General features: G+C 41.0%; 1 protein-coding gene across 7 annotated transcripts in view; it reads right to left on the reverse strand.

Moving 5' to 3' along the window:
• ANO4 (anoctamin 4) overlaps positions 1 to 13,356 on the reverse strand; it is a 458,290-nt gene that overhangs the window by 92,630 nt on the left and 352,304 nt on the right. For 6 of the 7 annotated variants that reach the window (XM_082419366.1, XM_082419364.1, XM_082419365.1 and 3 more), the window contains 4 exons: positions 12,789 to 12,910; positions 9,460 to 9,594; positions 8,309 to 8,405; positions 3,184 to 3,244 (listed from right to left, as the gene is read on the reverse strand). In XM_082419366.1, the coding sequence (XP_082275492.1) occupies positions 3,184 to 3,244; positions 8,309 to 8,405; positions 9,460 to 9,594; positions 12,789 to 12,910 (415 nt within the window). The remainder of the gene's footprint in view (positions 1 to 3,183; positions 3,245 to 8,308; positions 8,406 to 9,459; positions 9,595 to 12,788; positions 12,911 to 13,356) is intronic. The other variant, XM_082419367.1, reaches the window with a different exon arrangement.

Below are 13,356 nucleotides of genomic sequence, written 5' to 3' on the forward strand. Positions count from 1 at the left end.
TTTACCACTTTCTTCTAGCTACTGCCTCAATTTTCTCATCTATCACATGGGAATAGTAACAGCCCCTTCCTCAAAGGTTGCTATACAGATTACCTGAGATGATACTGAACAATGCTTAATATAGTAAGCCCTCAATAAGTGTATGCTATTATTCTAACTATTACTGTTATTGGCTATTCTAGATTTCTGCAAAAGGCAAAGCCCTACCTACAAACAAACACCTGGGGTAAATGATTCTTTTTCTCAAACTGGGAACAATACAAGATTTAAGTAATAAGTTGTCCACGAAGACAAAGCAATTCAGAAAATGAATTACTCCAGGCTTGCGTTGCCTGGAATGGCCCTAAAATGTTCCCTTTGCTCAAAGGTTATTACAAAACATCTATCAGATTCTTACTGAGTACCCTCCACGGCACAAGGACCGTCAGATCTCCAGCCCACCTACTTGCAGCCTCCATGCTCCAGGAAGTCACTATCAGTCCACTGAGGGTGGCAGAGATAAAATAAAAAGTCTGTCTGTTATCCCCAGTATAAGACATTCCAACTTGCAAGAAAGGGATGCCATCCCCTTTACAATGGTGGTACTGGGTGAGGGGTGGAGATGACAACCTCTACCTTATAGACTATTATCATTCTACCAGGATTTTACTTCTGGGTAACTGTGGGAGAAGAAAATATTATTTCAGTCAAAGTATATGTAAAATTGGTGGAACACTGAAATGGATAAGGGAGTTTTGTGTGTTAATTCTTCCGAATACCACTCTCTCGACAGAAGTATTAACCTATTACACAGTAGACCAGTAGCCCAAAACAGAGCTTCCCAATATGTGCGCCAGGAATGGATTATCGGTCTGCCAGAGGTGATAATCCCATCAGTTTTGGGGGAGGCTAAGATTCTTAGGGCAGTATTATCCCTGGCCATGAGCAGGTTCCTTCACGGACAACAGCATTCTGTGCAAATATTATCATTTTCTATGTGTGTCATGACTTGAAAAAGTTTGGGAACCACTGGTTTAGGAAATGAATACATTTTCCAGAGTCTCCTCATTTGTGATCATGGCAAAGCTGAAGTACTGGATGTCTTATTATATTTCGTGATCATGGCTACCAATACTAATATGTTCTAGAAAAGCCAGATACACATTCTTGACCTGAGAGGTCATTCCTGTAACCAAAACTCTATTATGGTTAGCTTCCTTGGTTTGCAAGAGATGCAGTAAGGGGTAGCACAAATAGTGAGGGCTTTCGCAAGGCCCACCAAGGGAGGCAGGAATCCCATGGGAATTAAAAGACTGGACCTATTCAGACAGGATATGGAAGCCAGCAGCTTGAGAGACTACAGCCACAAGAGACCCTGGGTCTTCACCCTGATACTCCACTAATAACATGACTTGGCCACACTCTTTCTTTGCTTCTCTTTGGGGGATTGTCTTGCATTTTCTCCCAGATGGCTACTAGTTGGCTTCTGTACCCTCTATTCTCATTTTTTCCACTAGTTCTTTGCTTCTGCTTATTTCTAGGTTCAATTTCTCATAAACTCAACCTGCTCATAATTCCTCCTGGTCCCCAATTCTACCTGCTGGTCAATCTCAATCTCTCTCTCTCCCTTCCTCCCTCCCGTTTCTTCCCTCTCTGCATCTTTCAGTGCCTGTTTCTACTGCTAACTCTCTTGTGTCGCTCCACATTTGCCAATCCACATTCTTAAGAATAAGACTCTGGGTGGCATTGCCAGTTCCTGTTTGGGCAGAACCTTCTCTCAGGCCACTCACCAACCTATGGTTTGACTATTCTTGGGACAAATGCCCACTGGGTGAAAGGGGCTGGAGTGATAGGGTTCAAAAATGTTCCTTCAACAGAGCTGCGGTGGGTGGGACAATTTGCTTTTGAAGAGCTCGAGGTAAAGAAGACATAACATATCTAGAACAAACCTCCCAAAGAAAACAAGGTTTTATATTTCTACATGCCAAAGAGACCAGTTAAACATATTGATTGTCTTATAAAGAAACTCTTTCGGTAATTTTCTTCTCTTTCCCTTCTTTTTTCCCCAATCCATCCATTTATCCATCCACCCATCTAATGAATATTAATCTCTCTGTCTTCAAAAGAAATGCATAAGGTTTTCCATGACCATAATAGTCCTTGAGGACCATGAACCTATTAGGGGAGAAAAATTGTGTATGCAAATCATTATTAGTGCCCAAAGAATGGCATAAACCAAATGCTATGGAAATTCAGAGGAGGAAGACATCTTCTGGCTGGAGAAGATGCCACTTCAGCTAGGCCCTGAAAGATGGCAAAGATTCTGATATTCATTCCATACATAAGGAACAACATGAACCTAAGCCTTGAGTTAGTAGAGTTCTATAACCTCAAAATTCAAATTTTGGCTTTTTAAGTTCTAGAAAAAATGCATAATCATTGTCAAAAAATTCAAACCAAACAGAAAATATATAGTGTAAAAGGCCTGACTCTCATCACTGGCCACCTACCTTTCCATGAAAGGCAACCTCCTCTCCAAAGGTAACCGCCATTCATCGTTCATTATGTATTTGTCCAGACTCTTTTCTATACTATTAAATTAGAGCTCTATAATTATTTGACTAGGAAGATATTATTAAACCCATTTTACCAAAAAGTGGGTTAAGTAACTTCTTTGGGCTAAGGAATTCTTTTAAGTGAATGTTCCATCATACCTTGTTATTATAGGGCTATTGGCTTGAAGTGATTTAGAAGGACTCAATTCAGTATTGTGAGTAGATCTAGTTTATGAGGAGTCATTTTGACCAGAACTGGAAGAAGCCTAGAGGTGGGTACTCACATATTAGTCAGATGAAAAGATTCCACTCACAACAGAAAGTGCTATATATACTAAGATGGGTACTCAGGTCTCAGCAGACCTCTTGGTATACCATAAGCTTTATTTTTGTCTCCAACAGAAGGTGAATTTTACTCCAATAATGGAATGCTGATGAAACTGTTGAAGGCTTAAGAGAAATAAGACATGTTCTCCTCTACAACATCACTTTTAAAATAAACCAAATGAATTATTTATCGACTTGTGCCTAATACAACAGCCAACTGAATTTACTCAAGCTTCTTCCTCTCATATCCAAAATCAGACTTTAAAGGAATGTATCATAGAGCAGATGATGGGAACAAGTTATACGAATGTAGAACACTTACCCCAGACTGCCATGAAAACAGCAAAGAAGACAGTGGCTCCATTGTCAAAAAGGTGGGTTACCTGGGAACATTATGAGTCATAGTTAAACTAATTTCCTATATACAATACTGCAATTCACGTGTTTTTTTTTTTCATGTTCTGTAAAAATAGCTCTGACAATGCAATGAATTTGACAGGGATATTCCTTTTGGACCATAAGGAAGAAGGGATTTTTTTCTGTGAAATAGTTTGGATATGGAAAGGAGAATTTGTTCCATTTATGGGGCTATCACTTAGTTGAGCATTTATCAGCAGCCCCAATGGTGCTATTAAGAATTTCCTTTTGCACATTATAAAAACTAATACACATGCATATCTCATGTGGATAGATTTATATTTAAGACCAGGTAGGGGGCTTCCCTGGTGGCACAGTGGTTAAGAATCCACCTACCAATGCAGGGGACACGGGTTCGAGCCCTGGTCCGGGAATATCCCACATGCCGCGGAACAGCAAAGCCCGTGCGCCGCAACTACTGAGGCTGCACTCTAGAGCCTGCAAGCCACAACTACTGAGCCCACGTGCCACAACTACTGAAGCCCACACGCCTAGAGCCTGTGCTCCGCAACAAGAGAAGTCACCTCAATGAGAAGACTGCGCACCTCAACAAAGAGTAGCCCCTGCTCGCCACAACTAGAGAAAGCCCGTGCACAGCAACGAAGACCCAACACAGCCAAAAATAAATAAATTAAATAAATTAAAAAAAAAAAAGACCAGGCAGGTATTAATGTTGCTGCCGTAAAGGTTTCTGATTTCCCCAGCACTATTTTTAATGCTTCATTTATTCTCTTTGAAAACATGGCCATTTTGTGTGTGTAGTTTTGAGCAAACATTTTCTGGGCTGCCCTCTGGACTACGGCATTATAAAGAAGAGAAACCCATTAACACAAACCACTTCTACCCTTATTAAAGCCTCAGGTATCATTACATTTACCTCTTACACATAACACAAAGACAGCTAGCAAATACTTTATTGTTAGAATAATATATTCTATTGCAATCATCATAGCAGAAAGCAAAAATATCTATTTTTGCTGTAACACTGCCAAGCTCATTTCCACCTCCAGGATAAATCACACCAACGTCAAGCCAAATTGAAATGATGACTGGTACATTCGTAAAGCATAACCTTTTTTTTTTGGTGCTTTATAGCTCTCTATAAAGTATACTTTACTGTCCCTTGGAGAACGTGCCAAGTATAAACAGGTCTTTTCCTATTATTTCAGATTGTGAAGTATTTCAAAATTTTCCAAAAGTTTATTACTTTATTTTCTTTAAACACAGGAGAGATGGGAAGCATTCAAACACCTAGTGTGAGACAAAAGTCTAAGGCCAACTTATTTCGATGCCAGAAGGAGTGTTACACTATGTATATCAGGTGGTCAGCATCAAATCAAGCCTGAAAGCCTCGGTGGTAAGTGGTTGGTTCGTGCTCCCTCCTAGGGTATTTCCTGGTGGACACTCCCTGCACCATCAGGGAAGATTCTGGAACGGATTGTGGTTGTCATTGTTTTAGGCTGTGGGGATCATTTTTCCTCCTTCTCTGGGTAACATGGCTCAAGTACAACCAATCGGAGTCCTTCCCTGGGACTGGTATGAAAACACTCGGAGAGACACATTTTCCCGCTGCAGTTACCGATTTGGAAATATGTGAATCAGGGTGAATTAATAGGGACTTCTAGTTCCTCCTAAGATGGTAAGCTAGGACAGGCTGATGGCTCCCTCTGCCAAAATCAAACCTGGAGAAGCAGGAGAGTAGATTTCAGGAACTGACAAAACACAAAAACACACAAACCAAGATCCTGAGAAATGCCAGGGGAAAGAGAAAGTTACCTTAAACTGGGGTGTGTGTGTGTGTGATGGCGGGGAGTGGTAGTGGTTCCCAAGCAGAGTGAGAACACAGGTTAGAGAAATACATAAGTTCCAATCTAGCCTCTCCCTCAATGGCATTGGAAAATTAGTTTCCCCTCCCTCAGAAATCAGCTGCAACAGGTCAGATCACAAGTGCTGGTATTCTTGGGCGTAGTATCAGGGATGCTCAAAGAGTCCCGCTTTGTTGGAGAGATGATGAATGTAGGTGCTGCCCGGCCGGCTGGCCTCGGACATTCACTTCTCAGTCCTTTCCCTTTTAAACCCCAGGGCTGGTAGTTACAATTAAGGGAGAGCGCCTCCTTCCAATTCCGCTTTGTTCTAAGCAGGCTTAAAAATGAAACTCTGACCAGAAAAGTCCTCTGACAGAGTGACAGCACCCAGTGGTGCCTGGGACACATTGTCCTCTTCTCTCTGTAAACTCACCAGGACTGACCTGGCCTCTGACCTTCACCCAAAGTGGTCGATACCTCCATGGGACAAGCACCGCACAGGCCAAAATAACAGAATACCTGGGGAAGACAGCTGCCTCCAAAACATTCCAAAGTAGGCCAGATAGACCTTCTGAAACAGACATCCTGTAACAGCAGATCAAGAATTTAAAATAAGCGTACAAATATGTTTAGGGAGATACAGGAAGGAAGATGGAGGCCTGGGGCTGTGAAGCTCAGCAGCTATCTTTCCCGTCATGAGAAGGGAACCTGTCTACAGAATCATCACGTAGACAGGTGGCCAGAGAGTGAGATCTGAGGACCTGGATGACCAGTTCTAGGCATGAGGTCCTCCTGCGCAGACAGTGTGAGCTGGTCTAGTATCTTCTGCAGTGAAATGAGCCAGTAAATCCCTTTCTGCTTAAGCCGGTTTGATTGAGTTTCTGACCCTTGCAAGTACAAGGGCAAGGGTCAGGGATAAAACATTCCTGACGAGAAGAGCTGTTGACTGACTTGGATCTGGGCTCCTATTTGAGCCAATATTTCTAGGCATCCTCAGTCTCATTAAATCAGTATGGTATTTCTAATAAGTTTTTCTAAAGGAGACTCTGTATAACTTCAGTTATTTCATTCTGAGGCTCTTAAGCCTTCCTTTTACTAAGTTTCTAAGCAAGTGCAAATCCAAAATTTAGAATCTAAGCATCTTGAAGCTCAGTACGGCACAGCGACGTGTTTTGCACTCAGATAAACCAAGAGCCAGCTACTTACTGCTGTGTGACCACAGATAAACAACTTTTACCTCTCTGTGTCTCTGAGTAAAATGGGAATAATAACACCTACCTTGAAGTTGCTGTGAGAATTAGAAATAATAAATGTAGGTTGCCTAGCTATTATTATAATTATTATTATGTTAGATCTAGAGAGTTTGGTAGGACAAGCGACCAATGAAGGCCCTATAAAATCTGAGCACTCTAAACTATTCATGATGATTATTTTAAGGAATTATCACAGCTCCCCTAAAAAAAAAAAAAGAATTTCACTCCAGGCAGATCTTTCACATAACAAACAAACACCATCCAAACAAACAAACAAAACTGGGCTCCTGAGATTCCCCCAAAGCAGGATTTTTACACCTGAGTCATTCGTGCTTAACTCATGATCTTTAAACAAAATTATATTAGTGACCAACCTCTTTTGATTCTCACCACGTCTCTATTTCCCAAGCTCACGCTGTTGAATTTGTCCTCATCCAGGCAGGTCTATCTGTACGTTCTCCAAAGGAAGAGAGAGTATTTTGTGCTTTTTTGGTCCCTTGTAGCACATACTAAAAGCCCAAATCTTTGTAAAATCGCAGCTGGCTGCTGTTCCTCCCACCAGACTGGCCACCTACAGGGCTAGAGACAGCATGGATGGGTGGTCTCCTGGGCTGCCTATCTAATGTTCCCACACTTAAATTGAGCAAAACTCTGCAATGCCAACAGTACAATTAGATGGATCCAAGCTGCAGTGATTGTAGACGTTACATAAAATCTGCCAACCCCTTTTACATCTGGAATCTGGGGAAGCTGATAGGCAGTGGGTCTTAAAAAGTCTTCATCAGTCTATACTCCAGCCATTGCTTTGCATTAGTGATACTACCCTTCAGTAATGAACTCTAGAAATTTGATGAATGTGTCTAAAATTTTAATAAAGTGAGGTACAACATCAGAAAGGGGTATGTAATAACATATAGACATAATGGTGTTATGTATTTTTTTTTCAAAGCACTTTCACATATACTATCTTCTTTGGTCCTCATGACATGCCATGGGGCAGAGAGGGCAGGTATCACTGCCTGCATTTTAGAGAAGAGAAAGCTCAGGCTCAAAGAGTCTGTATATGTACAAGGTCAAGGAGGTAAGTAGCTGACCTGAACTTGAATCTAGGTCTTTTGGACAATAATGATGATGAAGAGGAGGAAAATGATGGCAGTTGTCATTTACTGAGACCTTACCATTTGCTAAGCACTACGCTTATTATCACATTTCTTATAAAACAGTCATGTGAAATGAATATCATGTTCTCCATTTTACAGATGAGAAAACTGAGGCTCAGAAGAGGTTAAATAACATGTTCCTCCAATAACAAGTGGTAAACAGCACAGTCAAGATTTGAACCTAACTTTCTCTGATTCCATCAACTGTTCTATTTGCTTCCTGTGATAATAATTAGAGCCAATACATTTTAAATACATATACAGTAAAACAAATATCTGAATTAGAATACTGAATGATGAAGGTAAGTCTCTCCTACAAGGTAAACTTGAGAATCAAAGACCAGAAAGGACGGAGAGAATGTGGTCACCACCATCTCTCAGGAAGGTGTATATTAAATTCAATCTGGGACTTCCCTGGTGGCATAGTGGTTAAGAATCCGCCTGCCAATGCAGGGGACACAGGTTCGAGCCCTGGTCTGGGAAGATCCCACATGCCATGGAGCAACTAAGCCCATGCGCCACGACGACTGAGCCTGCGCTCTAGAGCCAACGAGCCACAACTACTGAGCCCGCATGCCACAGTTACTGAAGCTCACGTGCCTAGAGCCCATGCTCCGCAACGAGAAGCCACCGCAGTGAGAAGCCCGCGCAACTCAACGAAGAGTAGCTCCCGCTCGCTGCAACTAGAGAAAGCCCGCGCACAGAAACGAAGACCCAACGCAGCCAAAAATAAATAAATAAATAAATTTATATAAACAAACAAACAAATAAATAAATTCAATCTGAATAAAATGCTGCATATTTGAAATTACCTTGGCATAAACGCAGCTGTCTGACAGCCTCATGAACGGACAGTATTTATCGCACACAGGACACATGATGATATCTGTAGCTTGGCAGACTTCTTTACTGGAAAGGAGAACAAAAAAGGACCACTTTTTGATGACATAACAGCATTTTTTTCCCCTTCAGTTTCACCAGAATAGTCGACCAGTAAATAAGATTCAGTAGATTAAATTTTTGCCCTCAGAAGCTTCTTAGCCTTTTCTTAGTTATTAATATAAACAAGTGCCTGCACAGTTTAATAGTTTGATAAACCTACGTATTTATGAGGCTGTTTCTTGGCTTTTACATATTAATTAGTTAAGCTCAGGAAAATACATGAAGCAAAACATTGATTGTTTATACCTCAGGTTATACAGAAGTCATTCACAACACCGCACAGGTTGGAAGCAATTTCATACTGAATTATGGGAACAATGAGATACCTCACAGTGCCAGTCTTAATTTCTATGTGCATGATAAATAAGAATAAATTATGGAGGAATAAATAAAAATACTAGGGATTAGTTCTGGGAGAAAACTACATCTCATTAGCAATTTCCCCAGAAATTAAAATATTTTTGCAGGTCACTTCTAAAAGGCACATTTATTTATTATTTAAGATCACTGTCCGGCCTTGTACGAAGATCTCTATGAATACCTTAAACTATATTCTAGCAAAAGAGCCAAGACAACAATTGTTAACACTGAATTATTCACAAGGTTTCAGCAAGTTGGTGAGATGTCTTTCCAGCTTACAGGGTCCTTGTGAGAACACATAATTGATAAGAAAGAGGATGATTAACCCACTATTTTGCAGTATTAGTTAGAAAGAAAAAGGTGAAAAAGTCAGAAAAAGAGCAACTTTGAGCCAGTGAAGGAAAGTGATTTGTTCTGTGGATATGTACTGGCTTGTATACCCATAAATGTGAGCTTTGCTTCCTTGGTAGCTGGAGACCACAGCAACAAGAGCAATGGATGGGCAGACCTAGTGAATTGAACGTTTTGAATTTTTCCAGGAGAGATTGGAAAGAAGTTAAATTGAATAGCTAAGTGGGCCGATCGTCTGTGAAAACCCCCAAAACACAAATGCCCAACTCCAAATATAAGCAAAGGCAGGCTCACCCAGAGCTCCCCGTACCTGACTTGGCAGTGATCCAGAGTTATGACTCCATACAAAAAGACAAATAATCCAATGAAAGCGGCTGGGAAGAGCATGCCGGTGTACCAGCCCAACCAGGCAAAATACAGCCCAATCTTCTCTCCGAAGTACCGCCTGTTTAAGACACAGCAGCCTTGCAAATTATACTGAAGTGTTTAAAGTTAGGCATTATAACACTTTGCTCAGTCATTTTACTTTGTTGTGGCTTTGCTGGTAACCACGCAGACAAAGTAAGCCAAGAGAATGGAACGTTTGACCAAATTTAAGCTCTGGACTTAAATTTCTTTTCCTATTACTCTAGATCAGAAATAGAATGAACCCTTCCATAACAGAACAGGATTATACGCAAGCTTGTTCTGAAAACACAGAATAAACCCAGCTCATTCAGGAAGTTATACATGATACTGTTACTGACAAGGAACCAGGGGAGTTTGAAGAGTTGGTGCCAACACATAATCTCATTTTTGCCATTTCTGAGTGTGTGTTTGTTTGTAATGCATGTATTATAATTACATATATTTTTTTAAAAATAGTAAACAAAATTACTGTGAAAAACTTTAAACACCCCTTTCAGTATTTTGTAGTTCTACAAGATGTTTGAAATGCTAGAATCGTAAGATGTTACAAAGAAAGAACTCTAATTACTGAGATTCAACATGAATCAATTCTGAGAGCAACTTTCCCTTTTAAGTGATGACTCTCCACAGGCATTGACATCTACCTCTATAAACATTTTCCTGAGACTAACCAGCCTGCCTAGTGCCCTGTGGTCTGTGAAGTTTGGTTTTTATTTCTTAAATATCATTATTGTGTTTTCTATGCCTTTCAACAGCTAAATTTCATGACTCAGAAGTTAATTACTTCTTAGTCCAATGTAAGAATATTCTAATTATTTTTTATTCTCCTTCTAAACGAATGTTGACCATCTGTTTCCAAATGCTGTCTGCTGCTTTCCTCCTAGACTATTCAATGGCTCCTAAAAGCATGGATTATTTATTTATCCCATCTTCTATTGTGTCCCAACAGAAACCTTCCACTTCCAGAAGACTTTTCCAACATATATTCATATACACAAATATTCAGTTATTCATGCAACAAATTAAAAAATACCTACTATGTGCCAAAAAACTGTGCTAAGTTCTGAGAACACAATGGTGAGCAAAATAAGCTTGGTCCCTCCTCCTATGAAGCTTGCAGAGTGACAGAGGAGACACACATAAATCAATGAAAGAAATAAGCTTATAATTACAAAACTGGGAAAAGAGCTACAAAGGAGGGGAACACAATGCGATAACTGTATATAACAAAGCCACCTGACAACTCCAGCCAGGGAAGACTTCTCTGAGGACGTGACTATTGGGCTGATGCATGAAAGTTAACTGGGTGGGGTTAGGGACGGGCTAGAGTGTTTCCAGCAGAGGGAACAGAACCTACAAAGGCCCTGTGATAGGAGGGACCAGGTGAAATAAGGGCGGTGTGGCTGGAACACTGATAATAAGAAATAGGCTGGTGAGGTGGGCACAGGATAAGCCTCGATGGGCCTTGCAGACCATGCTAAATGCATTGATTTTTGTCCTGAGAAAAATGAAAAGCCATGAGAGGACTGTAGCCAATCTGGGGACATGACCAGTTTCACATTCTGTCTCCAGGGTGGAGAATGGAGTGGAAGGGCCAGAAAGGAAAAAGGGAGACCAAGTAGGGGAAAACAGCCATAGTCCAGGTCACAGGTGAAGGAAGCAGCAGTGGTAGAGGAGATGCTGGGGTGTGGCCAGGTTCCAGAGATATGGAGGAAGCAAAATCTAGATATAGGACAAGAACTATTTAAGAGATGAGATTCCCCAGTTGCTCCACACCTTCATTCCACTCAAACCTTGCTTGTGCTTTTCATGCCCCCTCCCTTTGGCCGACACAAATCCCACTATTCTTCCAGGGCTCAGCTCCGCACCTTCCACAGGGGCACTGGCCCATATCCATCCTTTCCGTTTTTCCTAATTGTCGTAAAACTTTTGGCCTCCATCACACACGTTACCAAATTATGCATGGTCTTGTTTTACAGTTGTCTCAAGTTTGCAGGGCCGGTTTTCCTGAAGGAAACTGCGCATTTCTCAAAGCCAGAGACCATGGCTTCTGTGTGTCTTTGCCGATAGCACTTAGCATTGTACTAGGAACACAGTGGGCAGTTAATTAATACTCACCGAAAAATGATAAAATCTTAATCAAGAAACTGTCACGGATGGGAGATGCTTTGCCTGCAGCAATCTTCTGTAATTTTTAATCAATGTAATCCTGTAACATGGGACTCAGGCTGGGAAGAGAACTGGCTTTGATATTTTTTCCCTACCATTTTATCATATATTGAGACTGGTCAAAGGCAAATGATCTCATCTCAGAAAATACTGTCCACTCACCCAGATCATCTGGATCATTTGCTACTCACACAGAGAAGGGGACACAATTCATCAATGTCCTTGGGTCAACAGGAGTAAACCCTTGTAACAAGGACTCTGGAAGGAAGAATGACTACCCGGGGAGATGAAATGTAGTGAGTTGTCTTATTATTTCATTTTCCTCTGGCATCATTTTTTAAGGGCTCGGGGGAAAAGTGAAATAAATCTGGCTAGTCTAGGAAATGAGACATGACTTTCTTTTTAATAAGGAATCCGCGAAGTGTGAATTGTTACTACTCAATCTTAATAATCAGTCTCTAAATAAATAATGAGATGTCAGAGTATAATGCCTCCACGGCAGAAAGCTGGGCATATATAGACAGTTAAAGAAAACACACATTTTCACTGCACAAATATCATAGGTTAAAAGCAGATATACTCTTTTGACTTGCAGAATTCAAACAATCTTTAAAGGTTATTAGTTTTAAGTGAAAATTAAAGTAAGCCTGAAATTTATTAGAATGACAGAACCCTCTATGTCCTACTTGCATAATAGTAGCTAATATTCCATTTGTCACTAATATATGCAAGCAGTGTTACCTCTCTACAACTGTTATTGATAATTTGTCCCTAATAGTCAACATGGGTGATGAGCTTCTCATGGAATCCTGGCTGATCTCACATGCCCCTTTCCAAGGCTCTTTTGGAGGAAACACCATTCTCATCAGAGGGAGGTCAGGTTTACCAAGAACGACCCATGTCCTCTGATAGGCTGCCCTCTTGGGAAGAAGTCAGACTTGAGTGTCAGCTGTGCACCTCAGACCGTTTTTTTTTTTTCCCCCAATGTTGGCTTGTCCCAGTTGACAGTCTGCCCTCATCAGCCTGTGTAAGCTTTATATTTGCATCTGGTTAAAAACTCACCTTACAAGATCCAAAGGCTGGTATTTATACCACACGCCCCAGGAGGCCCAGCACTCATAGAGCAGGTGGCGGTGGTTTACTGCTCCGTGGGTTCTAATGGAGTTTTTACTTCTGTAACTTCCCTGGATAAAAACACCACTGCTGGTGAGGTAATACCCACAAAAGCCAAAAGGAAAAGCTGATAGTAATATTAGCCTTTATGGCAGGAGTAGCAATAGGGGTGATATAAGAAAAAAAACAGATCCATTCTATTGAAGGGAAAGCAGTATGATTAGTTATTCTGGACATAATCTTGATGTTGATGCCCTATAGTAAAAAGCCCGTGCTTGCCGGAATCAGGCAGGTCTGAACTGAGTTAAAATTCAGTTCTGTTACTTTTTAGCTAGGAGATCTTATACTCTCTGAGCCTTAGATTCCCAGGTCATAGTGGAACTAACAACATCTGCCTCATTAGGTTTCTTCTGTGGTTTGAATGAATAGAGCATCCTGCCCCAGAGGCCATGCCCAAGACTTATGAGTTCTCTTTTCCACTTGTCTCAGGATAGAGTAGTTGGTAAACAGCCATAGC

This window comes from Balaenoptera physalus, assembly GCF_965194825.1.
Source record: "Balaenoptera physalus genome assembly, chromosome: 13".
NCBI classification, from domain to species: Eukaryota; Metazoa; Chordata; class Mammalia; order Artiodactyla; family Balaenopteridae; genus Balaenoptera; species Balaenoptera physalus.